General features: G+C 39.3%; 1 protein-coding gene across 7 annotated transcripts in view; it reads right to left on the bottom strand.

Annotated features, from left to right (window-relative positions):
* Window positions 1–23,123, bottom strand: part of ablim3 (actin binding LIM protein family, member 3) — a 44,532-nt gene that overhangs the window by 3,045 nt on the left and 18,364 nt on the right. For 2 of the 7 annotated variants that reach the window (XM_041989540.1, XM_041989545.1), the window contains exons 3-17: window positions 19,515–19,698; window positions 14,244–14,359; window positions 11,924–12,050; window positions 11,666–11,759; window positions 8,746–8,833; window positions 8,607–8,665; window positions 8,448–8,519; window positions 6,307–6,468; window positions 4,846–4,875; window positions 4,576–4,702; window positions 4,034–4,129; window positions 3,669–3,719; window positions 1,014–1,130; window positions 750–820; window positions 360–528 (exon numbers count right to left, since the gene is read on the bottom strand). In XM_041989540.1, coding sequence (XP_041845474.1) covers window positions 360–528; window positions 750–820; window positions 1,014–1,130; window positions 3,669–3,719; window positions 4,034–4,129; window positions 4,576–4,702; window positions 4,846–4,875; window positions 6,307–6,468; window positions 8,448–8,519; window positions 8,607–8,665; window positions 8,746–8,833; window positions 11,666–11,759; window positions 11,924–12,050; window positions 14,244–14,359; window positions 19,515–19,698 — 1,563 coding nt within the window. Of the gene's footprint in view, window positions 1–359; window positions 529–749; window positions 821–1,013; window positions 1,149–3,668; window positions 3,720–4,033; window positions 4,130–4,575; window positions 4,703–4,845; window positions 4,876–6,306; window positions 6,469–8,447; window positions 8,520–8,606; window positions 8,666–8,745; window positions 8,834–11,665; window positions 11,760–11,923; window positions 12,051–14,243; window positions 14,360–19,514; window positions 19,699–23,123 lie in introns of all 7 variants that reach the window. The other 5 variants (XM_041989542.1, XM_041989546.1, XM_041989541.1 and 2 more) reach the window with 4 other exon arrangements.

The following is a 23,123-nucleotide window of genomic DNA, read 5'->3' as shown; positions in this document are numbered from 1 at the left end:
CTGCTTGAACACGCTTTTTTCTTTACCTTGAAATATTGAGAATAATCCTGATAAGACATCTCATCAACTATGACAGGCTACATCTGCTACTGCTGGCTCATAGCTCAATCATCTGCTTTCTTTCTCAATAAGCCACCCAGCCTCCAGCAGCCGTGACCCTCGATGACCTATACGGACAACTTCACTGCCCTCGACTCACACCCCACTGACAGCAGATATTGAGGCTCATAAAAAGCCCTTGTGGTAAACATGTGATCGACTGGGAGGGGCATCACTGCACAGAATTACAGTCAGAGGTGTGGACGTTCACAAACTTGCAGACAAAAAGAGAGCAAAGAGGGGGTAGGGTTAATCCTTACAGCCATTGATGGTGTTGTTGTACACCGTTGTGCTGTAGCCTGTTGTGTTCAGGGTTTCCTTGCTCCCACTTCGAGAATTCCTTGTACTGCCCCAGGGGTCGTTGTCATAGGAACCAGATCTGGCTTTCATCTCCTCCTTTAGGATCATCCTCCCAATGCCACTCCCAATCTGAGGGGAAGGAGTGTGAGGAAGAGGAAGGGTGGAGAAAAATGAAAGAGATGTCAGGAAAAAAACAGTAAAGACAGCAAAGAAGGTGATGGAAGCGAAACAGTGAAGAAGGACAGTCAAGGTGGCACACAATAAAAAGTGCATCATTTTGGGGTGTTTCTGAGAAAAGAGCTTAGTTCAATTTGATGCTGAAGGAACACAGAAAACAAAGACGCTCTCACTCTTTGAAGACTCTGACTCCAGCCTTCTTCATCTCCTCCCGTTGAGAAGCGTCTTCTTGGTGCCCGATAGGCTGAGAGAGAGAAGAGATAAAAGAGATTCCCCTCGTTTGAATATAGAGCTTTGAGTGGGAACATAGTGACAAAGTGAGAGCACGAATAGATATGACAACACAGCCACAAAATGAACTGCATTTCTGTTCCTGTGTTTACTCCACTGAAAAACAAAACAAATGCAGCTTGCTACCAGATGACAGTGTTCCTTACCCCTGGGGGAGCTGGTGTATGGGTAGTAATCACACTCTGACTGTGTGTATGGCTCTGGAGAATAGGTGGACAGTCTGGAGGATCTAAGGATGTCCTCACTGGTCCTGCTTTTGGTGGCTGCGTCCATATGATTGTCTGTAAAGAAACAGATGGAGTTCAGAGAGAATGAAAAACACATTAAACCAAAGCAACTGAAAATTCCTGCAGAGAAACAGTTTAACATTTCAGAAAATATTCTCATTCAATTAATTGCCAGCAGTAATATGTGTATACAGACACCATTTTTATATATTTTTGCTCAGTATGAATCTAGAATCATTAGAGGGGTTAGCTTAGCTTAGCATAAAGATGGCAAACATTGACCCTTTTCTTCACTTTCACATAGATTTTCATTTGCTTAACTTTTACAAAACAAAAAAAACCAAACAAAAAAAACAATCATATCTTGCTTGTTAAAATGAGACACTGTACAGCATAAACCATGTGGCATTGCTAACCAGGCTAGCTGCTTGCCTTCTGTCTTTATACAAAGCTTAGCAAGCTCTCTACTGATGTCACAATAAAGACATACTTCACAAGACTGGCACTGATTTCTTCATTTAGTTCTCAGTGTGAAATTGAAATTTCTAACATTTCAATTGCTGTCAGACAGCACACTGTAGTATACCAAGGGGGACTCAATTTAAAAATGACAAAGATACACAGTAAGAGAGCACTTCAACACTACAAATTTGCAGTCATCATATCCACCTTTCCTGTCAGAGGAGATCAATATTTCATCCAATGGTTGGAAAATAACTTGCATTAAAGTAGGTTCAGTTACAGCTTAGCCTGAGGCAGACAGTCACTTCACAAGCATTGTGATGTGATGATATTGATGCCACTCTGCACTAAAGAACAGTCAATGGACGTCAATGGGGGTAACATGCAGTGTAATATCAAATAGATCGCTCCTCATTCCCTTAGCCATTAGCCATGCCGGCCCCGATCCATTGGATTCCTATATACATGATGAATGACAGTTGTACCACACATTCTCATCATCAGTACACATACAGTATTTTCAACTCAATTAAACAGTAATATTTACACAAAGACATCTTCAGCAAAACCACAGCGAGCACACACGCAAAGAGGTTAAATATCTATCCACTGAGAATGAGTGAACAGCGAGAGGAGGGAGATACTTACAGTGGCAAGGTCACCAGGTAAAGTGGAGCAGAGGGTGGAGGGAAGTGAATAAAAGTGATTGGATGCAATAAAAAAGAGGCAAAAAGAAAAGGGAAACATTACTGGAGCATCCCAGAGGGGAACATGATAATATGAGAGCTTTGCTGCCCAGACAGAAAGTGAGGACAGATCTGAGAAGACAACTTGTGACATGTCCTCTTTTTCCGTACAGGTAGCAAACTTAGCTAACTGATTAGTACATAACTGGCTGATAGTTCACAAAGCAACTCAGTTTCAAATTGGTCTGTTGTGGCTTTGGTTTAAAATCAACTGTGTTTAGTGCTGAAACTAGAGAAAGTAATAATCAATAGCTATTAAGGAAGCCATAAAGTACAACTAAGATCAATGACACTGACACATGCCATGTGAGTTAATTTTAAATATCAGTGTTCTAACATTTTTACATGGTAATACCTGCTTTGTCATATGCAGAAAATGTGCATTTAAGTGGATTCATGACCAGTGATGAACTAATTTTATAGCTAAGAAACCAAGAGGGTGAAAGCGTCTAATCACAGGTCAACACAGCGTTCGGTAACTAACTCGCACACGGTGTACAGCACAGAGATGCATGCAACAACAAAAGATAAACTATTCTCAGTCAACACATCCTGTGACTCTCAGCTGAAAAGGCTTTTTAAGTGCAATGCGAGAAGAGGAGACTGAGTCTCTTTCTTCTGTGTTTTTATACTCAGGCAACCCAGATGACATACATTTGAGTCTATTTACTTGTAGAAAAAGACAAAAATAAAGTCTTTTGATAAGTGTGCCTTCGTGCTATTTGACCACACAACAGTATTGATGCATACAATATAGAAATATGATAGATATTCCTTTTGCCTATGTTGAATGGATTATTTTACAATGAGCACGACTGCTGTCTTCAGGTTATGTATGGTTTCTAATAACTTATAGCTCCTTAAACCACACACTGACCACTGACTAACTAAGCCTGAGAAATTCTAATTATAATTCAGCTTCGCACTGTGCTTTGTTCTGCTGTGTCTGTTCTATTTTTGTCAAATGTGTGTCCACAGAGTCCCATGTACTGAACACTGTCACGCCTGAGCAAACCCACTCTTCACTCATGTCCTGCTCCATCCTTATTTGCCAACAAGAACCTGTCGGGAATCACATGCAGAGGCAGGCTTGTGCATAATGCTTGTGACATGTACATGAAATGTTGCTGTTCTGCCACTTAAGCAAAATAAAAGTCTGACTGGTCTTCTTGTTCAATTCTGTTTTCCTTTGCACTTCTTCTAAGACCTTCTTTTCCATTCATCCATTTTTGTTCGCAAATTGTGGTTATATGAGAAGATGCTGAGGGCTCAAGGAAGTAAAAAACATCTACAGCGAATATCAAACACAATTTGACTAAACTAACAGGAGGACAGGCAGGCTAAAGCGAGGCTAACTGCACTGTACCCGTTCTCTTATAGATGGGAGGCTTCCTGTAGATGTTGGGGTCCCCTGTGGCTGAGGAGAGAAAAAGGAGATGAAGAGGTGAAACGTGGAGGAGTAAAGAAGGAGAGAAAGTAAACTGCTGCTGGGATGATGGGTTCAGAAAAAAAGAAGAGGCACAAGGGATGGTTATTAAGGAAGATAAAAGGAGGTAAAGATGCAGTATGAGGAGAAGAATATGCCTGGGTGATTGTGTTGTATAGACATACAACTTAATCCCATTTCCACACATTCTGATCCCACAGAAACAAAAATTTCTGAATGACTTGGAGTGAAATATTCTCTCTGATCACTGTGACTTGTTGCAATGGGGAGATGAGGAGTCCTACCTGGTACATGAAAATGTTTAGGGGGCTGGTTTGTGGTGGGTGTGCTTGACCGCCCCTCTTGGCCATAATAAGGTGAACTCCTGCCACTCTCAGAGCCTGCAGCCAGCCAAAGTCGATCACAGCAAAGGAAACATGAGCATGAGGAAAGGCCTCGTCACATGCAGATGAAAACTAAAGTGCTAGAATGTTTCTTTACATTTCAAACTGAGACTAAACTTTTCCACTTGTGTAATGACAAAATTATTGACTTGTTAACAGCATAGGATGCTTTTGAAAACAGCAATTAGTGTCACTGCACATGTGCAAGAGTTACATGAAATGACAACCAAGGATCAACTGCAGCAAATGAGACAGCCAAACGAGTATCATGGCATTCTGCTCAGAGACGGTGAATCTAAAGTCATGTGTCCTCACTGACTTTATTTCTGTTATTTTTGTAGCTGTATAAAATGTAATGAGAAACAATAAAAATGATAAACAGGCTGATGTCAACTAAAGGTTTAGTTAGACATTTAGTTTGCATTAGAAGCCATCTTTCTTACCTGAAAAGCCAAAGTGCTGAGGAGAGCGAGGCATGATGGGAGACATGCCTTGACGACTATACGTCGGAGAGTCAATGTAACCTGGACTGGAGCAGTGGCGCTGCTTTGCATCCAGGTTGTCATAGTCCTGAAAAGACAAAGGATGTGAGTTCAGTTACAGAGCAGGAGAGGACAGCAGGAACAGAGAATAGCTTATTCACAGGTAAATATGACAACAATTCACTTGTTTGAAGTTTATCTTTTGCCCACATTTGAGGGAGGAATCCTTACCTGAGAATATGGCGAAAGAGTTCCAAGTGACTGCAGGATGGACAGAGAGAAAAGTTATCTTTTGGACTAGGGTTGTAAGAAAGTAGCAAATATGTTGTCTATTATGTGCAATCCCAATTCCAAGAAAGTTGAGACTGAGTAAAATAAATTAAACAGTTTACTGTTTTGCAAACTGAGTCACTGCCTCAAGTGGAAGACTGTAAGTCTCTCAAGGTCTTCACAAGTGGGTGTAAAAAGTAGAGGAAGATTGTTAGTTGATGCATCATGTGCAACGATGTGGACATTGCACCAGTTTGTTGCAGTGAAGAGAGAGCTGAGTTAGGAGGTAAAGCTGTCGATTTACCAGCTGATTTACATTCTAAGCCTCACCTTAGGATCATGAGTTGTGGACAGTGACAAAAAAATTAGGTCAAGAAGCAGAAATGAGCTTTTTCTGGAGGGTGGGTGAGTTGACCCTTTAGGACAGGGTGAGGTGTCTAATCATTTGTAATTCTGAGTCACTCTGCCTCACTAACGTGCTCTCTTTATACCCAATCATGTCACTAACCAGTTGCAGATTGAGCAAATTAGTTAGGTTAGACATGTTATTGCAATCAAATGGAAAAGGAGCAAATATTTTTCATAAAATAGTAAAATGTCTCACACTCAAAGGCTGTTTTTTTTTTTTTTGATCTTCTATTGTAATTAAGTTATTTGTTTTACACAGCATACCAGCTTTATTTGGTATTGGGGTTGTATTTACTTTACCGTAAAAGCCTGACAAAACTATTCTAAAGTCAGTGAAAAGAATAGGTTAATATTTTAGGGAAGTTTGATTTTTATTTATCTGTTTTTTTTGCCCTAGATGAAATTGTGCATACCACTTTGATATCTGCCAAAATTTAATTAAGTTAATTCATAATGTCAAGTTGTGTTGTTTTATGAGGTGTTCTGTCTAGGATGTTATTAACAAAGTAGCATTTATTTTTCTTTTTTTTTCCTTTTAATATTTAACTTGGGCTGTTTGTTTCCCATTGAGCACACAGATATGAGACTGCTATCATTCTTTTTATTTGTCAACAAGTTCAGCTAGACCTGTGACCTAAATGTTACCAGAAACTAATTGTGTGTTAGGCATCAAACACTGCAGGCTCATCATCTTCAAACAGATTTTTTGTCTTATGACATTTTGTTCACTAGGACAAACCTCACTACTTTTTACTGTGAACAAAAGTCCTCTTGCAAAGTTGACAACATTCAGTCAGTAATGTGAATAGAGATGAAAGAAGAAGATTACTAACAAATTGTGCAAATGAAACAAATGAAATTGTACAAAGTTAATTTTACTTAAAAAACTAAACAATGAGCCCAGCAAAATTACATGGCAGATGTCTACTGGCAATACACACTTTAAACCTTCCTGAAAACACATTGATGATGAGAGAAAATCTACATTTGGCCTAGAGTGTGTTGCAGTAGTACCTCCCCATAGCAGTAATTGTCTAGCCTGTCATCAGAGGTGTATCTGTGGTACGGCTGGTATGAGGAGGATATGAGGTCTGGCTGTTGGACCTCATATATGGCCTTGACCTTTGGCAGAGCAGCTAGGTCCTTATAATCTAGGATCTCATTCTCCACTCTGGCCTGGAAGAGGACACACACACACCCACCGAAGACAAAGACAACAGCAACAAGACCCAACATCAACCGGATGGACAATGCACAGTTACAGAGTACAATGCAAACTCCACCAGTGGTATCATTCATGTGTGAAGAGAGTGAGGAGGCAGTAAGAGCTGATGAAGCACACACGAGTACAAATGGGCACATGCATACGGGAGAACTTGACAGCACTATGAGTTGTTGACCTTCAGCAACCCAGTGCATGTGAGAAAGAAAACAGAGGAAGCAAAGACAGCCAGAGAAACCGAGAGGAGGTGTGGAGACAGTATGGAAGACAAGCCTGCTTACATTGCATTTCTCCCTCATCCATCACCTTAAACAGAAAGGTCATTGATTATGAGGGACGAGCAGAGCAGAGAACGGTGACTCCGGCTTGCATTTAGACAACCCTTGACATGCTAATACTGCCGTCATGTACAGCTACACTCAGCAGAGTGCCCAGCGGCAGGCTGAAATCTCTGGAAGTGATGGAACTGGTCCAACTCTGCAGTGCAGATAGTGGCAACCTTCACATTCTGAGCTCTCTGAACATCTGTCTGTGTTTCTAACAAACACCACAAACTGTTGTGCACACGGGTTGAAAATATGCATAAATTAATTTAGATTATAGAGTGATGAGTAATTCAGTGAGGATTTGAATCATTATCATTTCATTTGAACCTTAACTTGCTGCTAGGCTAGGCGGTTGACTGCAGCTCTAAACTTCATTAACTTTGGTGGATTAACCAAATTACAGAATAATTGAAAAGCTCCACAAGACATCCAAGAGAAAAAGGACCTGCTCAAAAGCTGACATCTTTAAACTCAATGAGTTTGAAGCTGACTAAATGACCAGAGAGAAAGTCTTCTGGGGGAAATAAAACCCCACAAACATTACACAAGCTATGATGATTCCATTTTAAGTGAACTTTGTTGTTTTCACTGCTCAGATGGAGGAATATAAGAGATCTACCTCCAAGTTATTCAGCTAAACCTCAGATTCTCAGTAAGAGTTAAAACTTGGACTCAATTAGGTGATTAATCATCACCTAACACACATCAAAGCTAATTGTGAAACAAATAAAGCAGCCATGCAAAAAATATGTGGACTGTGCTGAAAAGTTGGGCATTGCCAAGATACCTAAAAACCCTTCAAGTCCTGAAAAAACAACAGCCAAATATCCAACAAGAATTTCAGGAAGTTAATCGAAAAATGCAATTTGATAAAGTACCATACACTAAAAGTGTTGCATCTCAAGTGTGCTTCTCTTAGATCTATTATTTTGGTATTTCTGAAAGCTAAAAAAAGCTCAAACTTGAGACTAAATAATTTATAAATGAATAAATAAAATTGACAGTTTAATAATAATAATAATAATAATAAAAAACACACTATAACCCCCATAAGGACTCATCTACTCGCAACCTTAAAATTCAAATTTAAAACCTTAATTCAGTGCAGGAAACCACCAAAGACAGCTTGCGATATAATTCTCTTGGTTATTAGTTTTTGCAGCTGTGCAGCTGTTTTCAGAAGTTGAAACTTTGTGGGTCACGAAACTGGTGTGGACCAAAATTGTGGACCATCTTATAAGCTAAAATTTGGCATCTCTAGAGTGATTCAGGCTGCCAGTATCTTCTTCACCTTTACTGTTATTTTGGACACTGTGGGCTGAGAATGGATAATGCAAATATTATACTTAAGCAGTGAGTTCATTTTGATTTTGTTGGTGTAATTTCCTCTTGTTGTTCACCCTGTAACAACAAGCTACTTGACAAAATACTCACACAACACAGCAGTAAGACACAAACAAGTGAACAGGCCAAGGGAGTGAGCAGCCTCGCTTAATGGTGCTTTACCATTCAAGTTTTTGGGTACAGCTTGTGTTTCTAGTGCAGCAAAAGCACTTTGAGAGTAAATTTAGAGGCAACTAAAAGTTGCAGAGTTGTAGCTCACTTACACATATAACTCTGTTGGGGGAGCCTATGGAGGATCCTGGCGGAGAGATGGAGGTTTCTGACAGGCGTCTGTGCTGTGATGTCCAGAAAAAGGAAGGCAAGGAGTGAAAAATAGACATAATGAAGACATTTGGATTATTTTACCCTTTTTATTTGCTCACCCTGAGTCTCCTCTCTGCCCTCGCAGCCTGCTTGCATAAAGGGTGCCACACCTCACAGCCTAAGAAAGAGAAGGATGAGAAAGCAATGGGCGTTGGAGCATCTACATCCACCCCTGCTAGTGTAAGAGTTGAGTTTTACCTGTCAGGTACATTTCCTCTCCCTCTTTGAACATGGTGTTACAGCGGGCACATCGAGCACAGGATGGATGGTAATGTTTCCCTCCTGCCTGAGAAAGAGAGGAGTGGCTGAACATGGATTATAATAATAAAGGATACACAGATGAGCAAGTCATTGTTTCCCGTATGTTTAACCACCAGTAGGCTGTAGCTGTTCATATGGCAATCACAAACCAGAACACATTCTCCATCTGCCTTAATTGGAGCAAATATCCCTGTAGGTCAGTTACATAAAGAAAGTAATGTGCATGTGTGTGTGTGTGTTATTTAGAGAAGGAGGGTGGCCACATTGGTGAAGGACACAAGATTTTGAAACATGTCCTTAGACATTCAGAGCGTCCTGAGGGGACACATCCAAACATATATGGAAGGTTCAGGAGAAACGGGCACATAAAATGCTGCAGTTTACGGGCCTGATGTTTCTCACATGTGTCTCTGCAGGGCTGATGGCTGAGGCGTTGCCCCGTCCCACCACCTCTGCCTTCTCTGACACACCATTAGAGAATTCCTATTTATAGAAGCACTGCTGACAAGCAGACCTGAACTATGTTAAGCGAACACACCCAGCATACAAGTTTAAGTGTGGCGGCATATCATCTTATGCAATTTCATGCTGCACTGACTTTTCTTGCACTTTATATAGCAAATCTGTTTTTATATGATCTTCGAGACCTGCCAATGTGCAGCTGGAATCTTAATTGTATCTGAGCTGCGTCTTAAACAATAGGCTAGCTGCACGAGCCACTCAGGTTACCGTGAAAGGAAAGGCGGGAGAGGATACAACATTTCCGTCTTCTACTTTCCAAGTAGCGGAGCGTTCACTGTCTGTGGTCATATGGTTTCAGTTCAGCAAATGCTGGTACCATTTTTAATGAGGCCTTCCATTCTCCGCGGTGGCATTAACAGCCTGCTAAATTGATTGCAGAACTAAGATGAGAAGTGAAATAAAACAAAGGAGGGTTTTTATGATCCTTTATCTTCCACGTTCTCTTATTGTGTCTCCATCTTCTCTAAAACTACTTGTTAACCCTTAAAACTCAAAGCTAATTTTTGCTAATTTTGGTCTGCCTGAGTAAAAAATTACATAAAATTAATGAATCACGCACTGTAAATAGTGACCAAGCCTTTTCTCATCTGCATATCATTCTCTCAAGTCTAACCCTTTTCCTTAAGTTGTTTTCTTTGTTATTTACAGTTATTTATGCTATTATTTACCTTCTATTCTCACAAAACTAGCTCCTATTCATGTTGGTTTTGGTACCACAGAGCAATAAATTTGTCTTCTTGGCTTTATTCCAGCCATAGAGGACCATTGTTTTTGTTCTTTTCAGACTGGCATATATGTTTCTGCTCACTTGTTGATCTTTGTCTGCTCCGGATGGGATGTCAGAGCAGCTCTCTAAATGATCGAAGGTTTGACAGGAAGTGGCTTTATCACAATATCCAGATAAAAATAGGTCCTGCAAATTAGCAGCGATAGTGATCTTTTATTATTTTTAAAATGTGATATTTGCATTATCATGGTTTACTCATTCCGGATTTACCCTATAGGATTCTCTGAAAAAAGACTAAATTTTTCCACTGGATTGTAAACCTCCTGTAAGGGATATAAATACCTGGAATACTTCTGCAGGTCACCTAAAGGGTAAGCTATTGATCATAATTTACCGCACAGAATTACATGCTACCATTCCTGCAAAATTGTTGATAGCATAAGCTATAGTGCCCAGGGTGCCAGCCAATTTGCAGGTTTCTAAGCAATAGAATAATGACATCTAGCTCTGGTAAAACACATTTCCCAAACATTCAATCACTTGAATTTTTTTTTTTTTTTTTTGTTATTGTTAATGGATTATAGTCTGTGTGTGGAGGACACAAATCTAAATGATGTGACTCGTGAGGCAGATAAGTCACATGATGCATCGTAAATAAGTGCATCACCATGTTATCAAGACTTGACATGAGAAAAGACCAAGTATGCATGAGCACAAGCACACATGCTCAGAGATAAAGTCAAATAGACATAGAGGGAAAAGAAAGAGAGACTTGTGTATAAAGGCTGACATGTCGTCATGTCTATAAATAGCCCAGAGAGGCTGACAGTCAAGAACAAAGCACTTTACACCAACCATTCTGACAAGCAAAGGACCATAGGGACAGTGTGGCCCCGTGTGTGTGTTTCTGTGTGAGGGTCTGATGAAGTTTTGCTACACATGCTTCTAATAGACAAGAAACAACCTCTAGAGACTCTTCCAGAACATTTAATTAGCATCTGCACTTAATCACTTTCATTATTTTCACCTCCACTACCTTCATTATTTCCTCTTCACTCTTCTCTTAAACACATCACCTCAGCTCCTTCTCTTTCTCCTCTGCCGCCCTCCTTTCACTGCCCACTCCTTTTCAGAAACTGCCATGGTGTACAACCACAAGTGGGCATTTCTATCACAGTAGAATTAGCAATGTGTCCCTCCTTCTACCCTTCTACCATCTTTCTCCTTCCCTCTTGACCCTCTAATCTTTTTATAGCTCCCTTTTGCTCTTCACTCCTTACAAAAATGTTAGAATGCAGCTCAGCTTTTGGCCAACTGTTGAAGCAGAGTGCTTTTTGGCAGGATACCATGCTCCAGTTGCATTTGTTTTAGAGTTTAATGAAGCTGAACAAAGTTTTTATCCCACAATCTTAAGTTGTTTTGCTCCTTGGTGTACAGAGGGGCTTAAGCGGACCTGAGGATACAAAGGGACTGCTCATTTCTGATAACACTGATTGCACTCTGTTACCACTGTCTTCTCCCAATTTGGATTTCTGTATGGTTGCAGATCTGTGCAAATATTATGTGCAGCTTAGTGTCTGCTGGCATCATCTCACGCTGAAATCTCACCTCTAGAACCCGTCCACTGATGTATCTGTTGCAGGTCTCACATTTCACCCCGTACTGGGCATGGTAATCTGCCTCACAGTACGGCACTCCATCCCTACAACACAGTAAATATGAAAGAAACTGCTGTGGTGTGTGAAATGCACAGTTTACTGTAACCTATCTGAAGAAATTTGATATGAAGCAAGAGCCGAAAAGTGAGACATCTAAAGCTAAACAGGCGCCCATGTTGTTTTGTCCCCCCCTTATTTACACACTCACTTGCTGATGTATTCTCCGGTGAGGACCATGTTGCAGGTTTGACATCTGAAGCAGCTGACGTGCCACTGTTTCTCCAACGCCAACAGAGACTGACCCTGTTTGATCTCAGCTCCACATCCAGCACAGTCTGAAGAAGTATGTAAAAAAGAGAAAAGACAAACAATTCAGACAGACCACATGAGTACAAAATTAAGAGAAAGGAAGATAAGAGACTGCACTGATCCACTGCACCGTGTTTGGATCAGTGAAATCAGTTACTTATAAGTACTGTTGAATATAATTTTTTACATGCACATACACACAGTCCCTACACACCACATGAAAGCATTCGGACCTTCGGTTTTCCCTAGCAGGTGTGACCGTTACAAACTGTGTAAGAAAGTAGAAGAAGAGCACAGAAGCTGCAAATGATGCATGGCTGCAAAGTAAAAAGGCAGAAACAAGGTCGGCCCTCCATTTGTCTCTATCTGTAAAACGTTTGACTTAGCTTAACCTTCTCTGACCTGGTCTGCTAACCCAATGAGAACGCAAGTCGTCGGGGACCACTCCACTCTGGCTTGTCAGCCAAGAGAAACTAGGTTTTCAGTAAAACCTTGCAGTGTATAGAGTCAGGTTTCTGCAGCAGATATAAATCTTAACTGTGGCAATAGCGCTGAATATAAAGAATTTAAAAAGGATTTCAGCTTCTGACTGAAGGTGTACGCAGCTGTTTTTCCAATGAGTCATTACACTTTCCTATTCTTACCACTGAATAGGAATTAACTCATTGACAATTATCTTATGCTGGAATGTGGTAAGATAAAAACTCACTTGAATGAGGGAGGAAAGTAATTTGTACATCTTAATGTAAGATGGAAAAAATGGGCGTCAGTGTGGAGCAAAATCAGACGAGCAAAATGTCGGCAGGTGACTAGTTCTGCAGCAGACATTCTGAAAAAACTTCTTTAGCACAGGTCTGACGGTAATTATTTGGTTGTCTGTGGAACTGCTGCAGCAGCATTTATGGCATCAAATGAAAGAACATGAATACAAACTTGTTTAAAACAACACTGATTAAGTCATGGAATAGAATTACAAGGGAATGTACTGAGTGAGTAAGAAGGATGATAAACAGCTAAGTTCTACAACATGCAAGGGGATGTAGAGTTTGGAGGGTAATATATAAAGTCATTCACCTACAATAAACCTTATGATATAGAATCAAAAGCAGAATGTTTTTTTTTTCAATTAATCTCCATTTGCTACAAGCGTTAAGAAGGATCAGGATATGAAACCACAACTTTTACAAAGGCACGATAAAGAGATGTCCCCAGGTTATTGGATATATAAAAAAAAGCAAACTGAAAACCATATTTTTTTCAAAAAGCTAAAAACATTAAATGTCACAAAGTGTTGGATAAACCATGACTGAGAGCTTTTGAGGAGTGCCACCAGAGCAGCCTGTCGATTTCACTCTATTCTTCCTTCACCAACTGCAGCTGTGATCTGTTCATGTTAACTAAAAACAAAATCAAAACTCTCATGCTTTCAAAGATGACCTCATCAGACAAAATGATATTTATAAAATTAGTATCTGCAGGTTAAGGGATAGTAGATGTTATCTCAGTCACGATTTCTGCCCCATTGTGATGCTTGAACTAATTTTGTACTTGGCAAATACGATCAGTATAAAAACATATTCTTTAACATCATATACACCCCACAAAACAAGCCGTGTATCATATCTTAGTGTTTGCACTCGGAGTCTCGTTTCACAGAGTGCATCCTCATAACGCAGAGTGATGTACATGTACCCAGGGAGCCGTTTGGATTTTATTCTCCTAAATGGAGAGATCTGGGGGAGACAGTTATTCACCCTTTCTCCACCATCTGTTCTAACTGCACAGCCAGCGAGCAGCAGTCTGCTGTCTGTGTGCCACACTAAATAAATGATTCACTATCAGTCACTATCGCTCTTTGCTAGGAATGTAGTTTATCATTCTTTGTCTTTACACTAAAAGAACTGGGAGAGTGAACTCTTCCATGACATACAGATCTCAGTTGACTGTCTAGTTAGTTAAACATCGATTTAGCTTGTGCGTGAGTCTGCAAAAATACAGAAAATCAACTGTATGTTTGGTGCTGATATCACAGAACGAATGACAGGTCTGTCTTTGTGCATAATTATCAGCTCGATCAACACGACAGCCCTGGCGACTGATTTGACAGACACTTGATTTTCTAAATTAGCTGAATGGGCTTCATTGCATTAGATGTGGAGCACTGTAGTCTCTGGTGGCCCTAAACAGAGCTAACAGAGCAAGATGGACGTTGGACTTACGACTGGGCCCGTGGATCTTGATGGGTTCGTTTGACTTGACAAGTATGTGGGAGCACTGTTGGCACACGCAGTCCTTTCCACTGAACGTCACCTTGTCTCCAATTGGGAAGGGTTTACTGGGAAAGAAAAAAGAGGAAAAACACAGAAAGAAGTCGATAACAGAACAAAAAAGGAAATGAAATGCAAGCAGCCTTTCATTGTTTTTGCATCCAAGTAAACAGGACACATGGAAATAACACATACGTGATGGATGGAGCATGACTAGTTGACAGAGAGGCCACAATCCTACTGACACAAGCTAAATATAGTCTGACATCCTCAATGAGGCATTTATAAACATTTGAGATGATGGGTTAATAGGATGTTGATTGTAGCAGGAGCACCTGGCTTCTCTGTGATTAAAGAGGTGATAATGTGATGCTGCCACAGGCTTCTACAGGGAAAACCAGCTCTCTCAGTGAGAATAAAAACTTATTAGGGAGACTATGCAGAGTGAATACTGATCTTAACTGCCTGTGTAGCTGTTGGATTTGTAATGCCTAATTTACTCCCTACACAGCTGTGGACCCCATTTTCCTCCTCCAGCTCTACAGCCATGCTACAATAAAGTAAATACACACTAACATGCTGACAGGCTGAGGACATGACAACAAGACAATGTTTATACAATCAAATTTACCATTACATGATGCGCTGTTTTGACTCCCTTTCCTTTTCTTCTGGGAGAGACAGATTGATTTCTTTATGACTGGGGAGGATGGAAGAATGAATGGGGTGCTAAAAGGCTTAGGGAAGGCTGTTTAAAAGACACAGATGACAGTAATCCTTTTACTCCCCTGCCAAGACCTGGAGCCAAACCAAGACCCAGAGGGAGGCTTGAGTCTTACATTCAGCACAGATGAGTGCGGTACATTCATGTATTCACTTTTAGATGTTCAGAGTAAAGCATGTCAAGTGTGTTCTGTGAAGAGCATGCAGCTGTGAATGTTGCAAGCTTATATGGGAGTTTTAACATCTGTTTTTGTCTATGTATGTGGAAGGATCTGTGTCAAAATGAAGATTTAGGATTTTATGTATTAGGTAAAAAATATCAGTTCACTGAGCTGTGGTAACATATGCTCATCCACAGCTTTCTTAAAGTACCAATCATCGTAAAGTCTGGACTTTGGCTGTGTTTGGGATTATTGTCCTGTTGCTTTCTGCCATGCTTAAACATTCAGACAGATTGCCTCATATTTGTCTCTAGAAAACTCTGGTACACAGAGTTCATGGTTGACTCAATGACACCAAGGTGTCCTGGCCGTGTGGCTGCAGGACATGCACAAATAATCATCTCTCTACCACTATGCCACAGAGAAGAGGGTTTCTAGGAGAAAGCCTGGAAACTTAATATTTAATGTACTAACTGAGGATTGTAGAGTCTGAGATGTATATCTTTGGCTTTTTGCAGTTTCTTACCGGACTGTCTATGAGCTCTCTGGGATGACAACCCCTAAGAAGATTGTTAACTGTCTTAAATGTGTTCCTCTTGGGGATAATCTTTCAAACTGCAGAACGATGGAATCAATTTTGTAAATGCCTTTATTAGCCTTCCCAGATTGATGAGAAGCAACTATTTCTTCTCTGAAATCATTGATGGTGTCTTTCCTCCTTGGCACTTACAAGTGAAAGAGTACAAGTTTTCTTTTACACAGCTGTACAATATGCTAGATTTGCTTCTTTCGTCTTTCATTTTACTAAAGAACAGGCAACTTCCATGCATAAAACAGAAAGGACAGACAAGTGAGTTGAGCAGATGAGCCAACAGAGACATTCCAACACACAAATTATTCAACAAAGGCCTGGTAAACGAACACAAACCAGTGAAAGCTGATAAAGCATAGAATTTATTTGATTTGATACATGGAGCCTAGTTTTTTTGCATCTGGATTCAGTTTCATAACATAACAGACAAAATCACTTTCATGTATTAGAGTCTGACCATAAAAGTCACAGACCTGAGTCTAACTTTTGTATGAAAAATTTTGTCATGGTGCAGAAAAGTGTGTATGACCTTGTCTTTACCTGCTTGTTACTCTTACTCCCTCAAGACACTTTTGCCTTGTCAGCCTTTCTCAGCGCTTTAAAAATTCACTCTGTTTACATTTTTAATGCCTTTTTTTTTTCTTCTTCTTCTTTTTTTTACACTGACCAAAAAAGTTAAGTTATTTCTGGCTGAGGGATATGCCCTACAGCTTTGATCACTGCTGCTTTTAAAAAACATTAACACTGAAAAGTAATCTGATTCCATTAGATCTGAGGCTGTCATGTCACACATACACACACACCCACACACACAAAAAGAGTGATGAAGACATACAGGAAGACGATTTGATGCAGATAATGATTAAAGGCAGGGAGATGATGACAGGGATAATGACAATGAGGAAAAGGAACTCATCAAAAAGAAAAATAAGAGTGAGAGAAGAGGGGAAAAAAAGAAGTAGCCTACAAAGAAAATATGAGTGATGTGATAAGGGACAGATGGAGCATGAAAAAAAAGAGATTCACCCAGAGGCTTTTCGCTGTCTCTTCCAGTTGACTCTTGTGCACTGACATCACACACACACACACGCACGCACACACACACACACACACACCGTCTCTGCTAGGACTGCTCCACTGACTGTTGCTGGCCACTTAAGGTTACTTCTGTTTCTTTTCTCCTTTACAAGCAGCTCCTGGGTGTGACTGCCGATGTCAAGCAGACACCCAACAACACACAAACACTACTCGCCTGGAGGGAAGTAAGTAAAGATCACTCTCATATAAAACTTAAAACATATTACAACAGATGGGGGCGGCAGAGGAAACCAAAGAGAGACATCATCCATAGCTTCAATGCAAACAGAGAACCCGGCTTTATAACGTGGAAGAGAAAGATAGCAACAAAAAGTGAAAGATGGTGAAATAAAAGGAGGAAAAGGAGCCCAGATGATGTTAACTACACGAGCTGGAGGAGCTCAACATGATCAGTAGAGAGATGGCCTACTTTCGCTGAAACTAGCTATGTGAAACACCAGGTCAGCTTTCTTATTGGAATTGTGTCTTGACTAAATAAAACAATGGTCTTAGCTTTCCTATTAGATATCAAATACTGACTAGCATTGATAGTTACACACTTAAAGCACCCTTTCTGTTTCTTAATTCTGAAGATGCAACTTTTGCAGCATCATTTCTGAACGGGATGCATTGTCATGAAAACGCAGTGACTCATGGCACTTAGGGGAAGAAGAAAACGTTTTTTATTCAGTCTCTCAACAATCATTCCACTGTTCTACATCCTTTCTTATATCATACTATCCTACAGGCTGCTGATGAATCTTTTCCAGAATGTATCCAAAACAGTAAAGATAAAGAAGTCAAGTGATCCACACAAGACACCTTCTTTGCGCATCATGCATGGGGCACCTTTTATTAAAGTTCTGATGAAATTATAAAGAAGAAGTAAAAAATAAATATTTCCCAGGTCTGGACATGTATGGAAAAACTGAACAAAACAAACAAATAAATAAAACATCAAACTCAAAATACCATATTGGTGACAGCAGATCAGCAGCCCAAAATGCTACATATGGGCATGTGCAGAAAAATCAGGTTATAATGACATCAGAAAGTGGATAATTTAACAGAACGAAGGAACACTGAAGTGCTCTTTCTGTGTTTAACCAAGCTTGAATGTCAGTCAATTTGCACTTTGAGTTTTTAGAAGCTAAATTTGAGAACTGCTGTTCATGTGGACAAAGTTTTACATTTTTCCCCCATTTCAGAATTAATGTGTTTAACAAAAACTGAAATGATCAAGGTACAATTACTTTACAAGATGTACCCTTCATTCTAGAAAGCTCCTACACTGAAGTAAAAGAGAAAAAGTAAATACATTAGTCAATTAATTTAAAAAAGTGCTTATGGATCAGAATTATTAGAACTATTTAGACAAAGATTCAATGGAAGCTGTAAAACTACAGTGTCTGTGGTAAGATTAGAACCAGAGAAAATGGTCTCCTTTCCCCCCGACTGATGGAGCTGGGGTGTCACAGTGCTTTAACCGTGTATATTGGTTTGGTGATAACTGATTGGTACAAGCTGGAGGACCTAAAACCATAATCTCTTAGCAAATATTTGCCAACATAATAAATGGTAGAAATCTATGGTAGAAATAATCTGGACATCAACAACATGATCAGCAAACCTGAAAACAAGCACCTGGCTAGACTTCCAAGGTATATAAACTAAATGTCACTAAAAGCAATCTAAAGACTTGGCAACGGCATGCTGAAGCAGATCCTCTACAAACCAAAACTAAATAATGGCGTACAGTAGCAGCAGCTCTGTTGTCTTCATCTTTCAGCTGCAGCTGGAAAACCTTTTGTAGTATATTGTCACAGACCTGCAGAATTTGCGGAAAGAGGAATCCTCAGCTTTCATAAACGTGACAAATGCAAGACATGTGGTCTTGCTTGTCTTTTTACTTACTCATTTGGGCTGAATATTGCACTTTTATAACCCAAGTTCTAAAACTTTTCTTTGGACAAACAAGTCAGAAAAAAATACGTTCACAAAAAATTCGAAATGTGACTTAATGAAAAGATAAATAATGTTTAAATGTTTTGCACTTTAAATATTGAACTTTGAGGTTCATCCTTTGTTTCCTACCTGGTTCTAATTCAGATAGTTTAATAATTCCTCATTAAACAAAGACCATTCAAGCAAGTTTTTCCTCCTAAATAGAAGGCAACTAATAATACATGTGAGCTTAGTATTTAAAGGCTAAGACTTTCTTAACATTTTGACATGGGGACCAAAACTAGACTAAAAACAGAGTTCATTATTGCACCTATATGGTGTTTTTATAGCTGGTTCTTCCAACATGACCAAAAATAGTCAGTCAGTCCTTGTTTAATTACACAAAGTGGTTCAAAATTCTTCATCATGCTAATGCAAAGTTATTCAAAAATCCAATATTACCATAAAATGGTCCCTCTTATTGATTGTGGCAGTAAATATTTATTTGCAAAATATATTGTGTAGCCAATACAGCTGAAACAGAGGAAGCACTGCAATAAATTGACATAATAATCTCAGTGTGTACAGCACCAACACCAACACAGTAGAATATTTTGACACTAAAGAAAACAATGTTTCCCTGGTTGCAAAACTCTTAATTAATGAGACTGAAAATCAAGTTTAGAGCATCTGATTTGTGTTTGTGCTGAAAGCATGAACACCTACCTGCAGACACTGCAAACGAAGCACTTGGGGTGGTATGTACGACCCAGAGCAGAGACCACCTCTCCTGTGATGAAGCTGTTGCAGCGGTCGCAGCGTGTGCCATACAGACGTTGGTAATCTGAGGTACAGATGTACTCACCCTTCTTCTGGAAGAAGCCAGAGTGTGCCAGATCACAGTTACACACTGTAGAGAGAAGCATTGATATATGGTAAGGCGAGGCAAGGCAAGACAAACTTATCTGTATAGCACATTTCATGTACAAGACAATTCAAATTGCTTTACACAAAACATTAAAGGATTACAGCGGGGTGTAAGAAGCAATACCAAGTGCATTAAACACAAACTTTAAAAGAAATAAAATTAATGAAATAAAAACAGAAAGAAAAAATACTAAAATAAAACAGATAAAATGCATAAAATAAAGTTCCATTTTTGGGAATTTAACAGTTGTTTTGATGAAAGGCATAAATACAAAAGTTTTTAACCCTGATCTAAAACTACTGATAGTTTCAGCAGACCTGCAGTTTTCTGGGAGTTTCTGGGATATGGTAAAACATATAGAATGATGTGTGGATATCATTAATGCTATTTTTAGCATCAAACGCTTTTAAATGTGCTTGTTTGTCCTTTGTGTATCTTTGTCTTTGCACATGGCTGCCCAGGAAGTTATTCAGTTCCAGACAGTAGAGAGCCAATTTGCTCTGATGGGAATATAATGACATAATCAGTAGAAAAGTCATTTTGTGCCGAACAATGCCAAGAAGGAGTCAAAACAGGGAACCGCATCCGACCACCGACTACACACTCATTACATAGTGATGGGGACGAAACGGAAATGTCTTGCATTGAATGCACAAAGTCAGTGCTTAGTTTGTGTTTGCGTATATCAAGTACAATTAGCAGACAATATGTGCTATAGCCCTTTGTAACTGAGAGGGAATTCCAGTGGGTATAACTATTTAGCTGAGAGGCTTTTTTTTTACAGATCACTGTGGTCACTGATATAATTTTCCCAGTTTATTGTATGTGGTTCACCAACAGGAAGAGTCAACAATTATTGTGACATCTGACTGAAAAAAGAAATGTCACTTATGAGATTGAAGGATGAAAGTTTTTTAAACCAAGTGAAATGAATTTATGAATGCTGAAACCTGTTTAGGGCGTTTTTTTTAACTTTAAATTTGATAAAATTAATAATCTCTTTATAATGCAATGTTCTGGTTGGAAACCATTTGTGTTATGTGGATGTTACTTTGGGATGACTATTCATTTAAACCTGTTGCAGACCATGCACACCCCTGATGAAAAAAGAAATGCAAAAGGACTCTTTCTGCAACCAACAAGTCCCAGAAGTCTTGCAGCGTAAACATGTGATGCCTCCCTCAATATATATATATACATATATATATATAATCTCTTTATAGTTACACACAACTATGCATTGCCTTATCTGAGGTTAGTCCCAAGCACATCATGGGACACTTAACTCAGGCATATTTTCCGTCATATATATTTGAACATTTTTCCAAGGTTTCAAGGCATGCAAAGCCACAATTTTACATGACTGCTTGCAAGCACGACACTCAAACTCTGCCCATCCTCTACTACTCTGCCTGAGGCGGAGTTTATGCACTGTTTACAGAGCTCATAGCGCTTCTTGAAAGACACAAGACCTGAGCGAGGCAAAGAGAAGAAAACTAATAAACTTCTTCTAAAGACATTTGTGTCTTTTTCTTTGTATAATGCAAACTGTATCTTTCAATTGTGTGTACACTAGAGGGATTGTCTAGATGACAACAGTGCTACCAAAAGAGAGACTCTAGGTAGTTATATACTAAGCTATGCTAGCATATAAGGACTTTCAGGAACTTACACTTTTAGTACAGGTATTAGGCTAATTTCACTCTCCTTAACTTTTTTTGCTTTTAATCATTTTAATGTAATTTATTATTTTATTGTGATTATGTGTTGATGCCTTTTACTATTTCTAAATATCTGTAATGCCTTTGTTTTATGTAAAGCACTTTGAATTGCCCTATACATGAAATGTGCTATACAAATAAACTGCCTTGCCTTGCCTTTTGAGAAGATAACAAATCAGGTACCAGAAATCAGAAATATTTATTTCATTTCTTTTAAACAACATCTTCTAAGGAATGCCACTGAGGGACCATAAAAGTAGGAATACTGTGAAAACTGTGCTTGCAGAATAACATTTGGTGGCCCAACAATACAAGTACTGAAAATAGAAACTTTCCCTTTATTCAGCCCTTGAAGATCAATTAAATCACGTGATTTTCTAACATAAGCAGATTCCTTGATATCACATCATCCTAATTTTTGATAAGGTTAAATAAGAAATTATGAATTGGATCTTTTGTAATTAGTCAGTGATTTAGAAATGCATCCTTGTTGATAATCTGAAAGAAGGGTTTCTATTTAGTTCTTTGAGGTTACGTAACTTTCCAACCTTAAAATTCTACGTTCCAGAGTTGTCTGACATTACCCAGCAGCATCCCGAGGTGGAGAAAGCACACTATATAACTTTTTCCTCAGAGACACCCCTCGATGTTGCAGCCGAGTTTTGCTTTAAGCACTACGTCTCATGCTAGCAAGTAGATATAAATACACCAGCCGTTTTGAATGCACCTCTGGGCTGATTCAGGAGAGGAATACAGGTAGGATCCAAGATGGATGCCAACTTAACAAAATTGACAATTAACAAATTAATAGTGGGCACCTCACTGAAAAAGTCTGCTAAAGTTCTGTAGTGCATCTTCAAACAATAATTGTATGGAAAAAATCCTGATTTCAGCCTTTAGACCTTTGTCACAGCACATGAAAAATGTAAATAGGGTATAAAAAAAAATCAGATGCTGTAAGTATAGCCATACTAGGTTCAGCTCTAAATGTTGACGAGCTTCTGTGAAACACTGCAACTAAACAATATTTTCTTGAATGAAACATAAGGATAAGCCCTCAACTCACTGCTAATAAATAGAAAATGGAGTTGTTGCACCAGGCTGTACTTGGCTCCCCAGAGCCAAACACTTTTTAGCATTTGCTTGCAGGCAGACAGTTCATAGGCACACACATATGCACATAAACCCTTCAAAGGGGCTCATTTAATCTCAAGCTGTTTATGAGTGGATCGTATTGACTTAATGGTGTAATAAAAAATCAATGGGCCCTCACTTTAAAACAAAACAATCTCAGCTCCCTCGGGAGGGTGTAAACACATAAATCCATCCCTGATGAGATGGCACTGAGCAAATGCAGAGATGGGATAATGAAAAGGGACATTGTGTACAGTGAGACATGATCGTGGGTCTTTATCATTGTGACAGGTCACTATATCAATGAAATGTGACCACAGAATAATAGAAGAAGGTAAGGCAGATGCACACAGAAGACCAGAGTTCAGCTGCCTGTCCATAAAATTGTGCGTGTATGTGCCAACCACATTTTAAGAACCACTGAACATGGAATTTCAGAGAGTGCCCTAATTGCATGTTGAATCAGATCAAGTAAGGCTCATACCAGAAACCCAAATCACAGGCTATCCAATCTCTTCATGGAAAAATGGGAATGAGAGGGTAAATATTTCC

This window comes from Melanotaenia boesemani, chromosome 7, assembly GCF_017639745.1.
Source record: "Melanotaenia boesemani isolate fMelBoe1 chromosome 7, fMelBoe1.pri, whole genome shotgun sequence".
Classification (NCBI taxonomy): domain Eukaryota; kingdom Metazoa; phylum Chordata; class Actinopteri; order Atheriniformes; family Melanotaeniidae; genus Melanotaenia; species Melanotaenia boesemani.
This window is presented reverse-complemented; position numbering and strand designations above follow the sequence as displayed.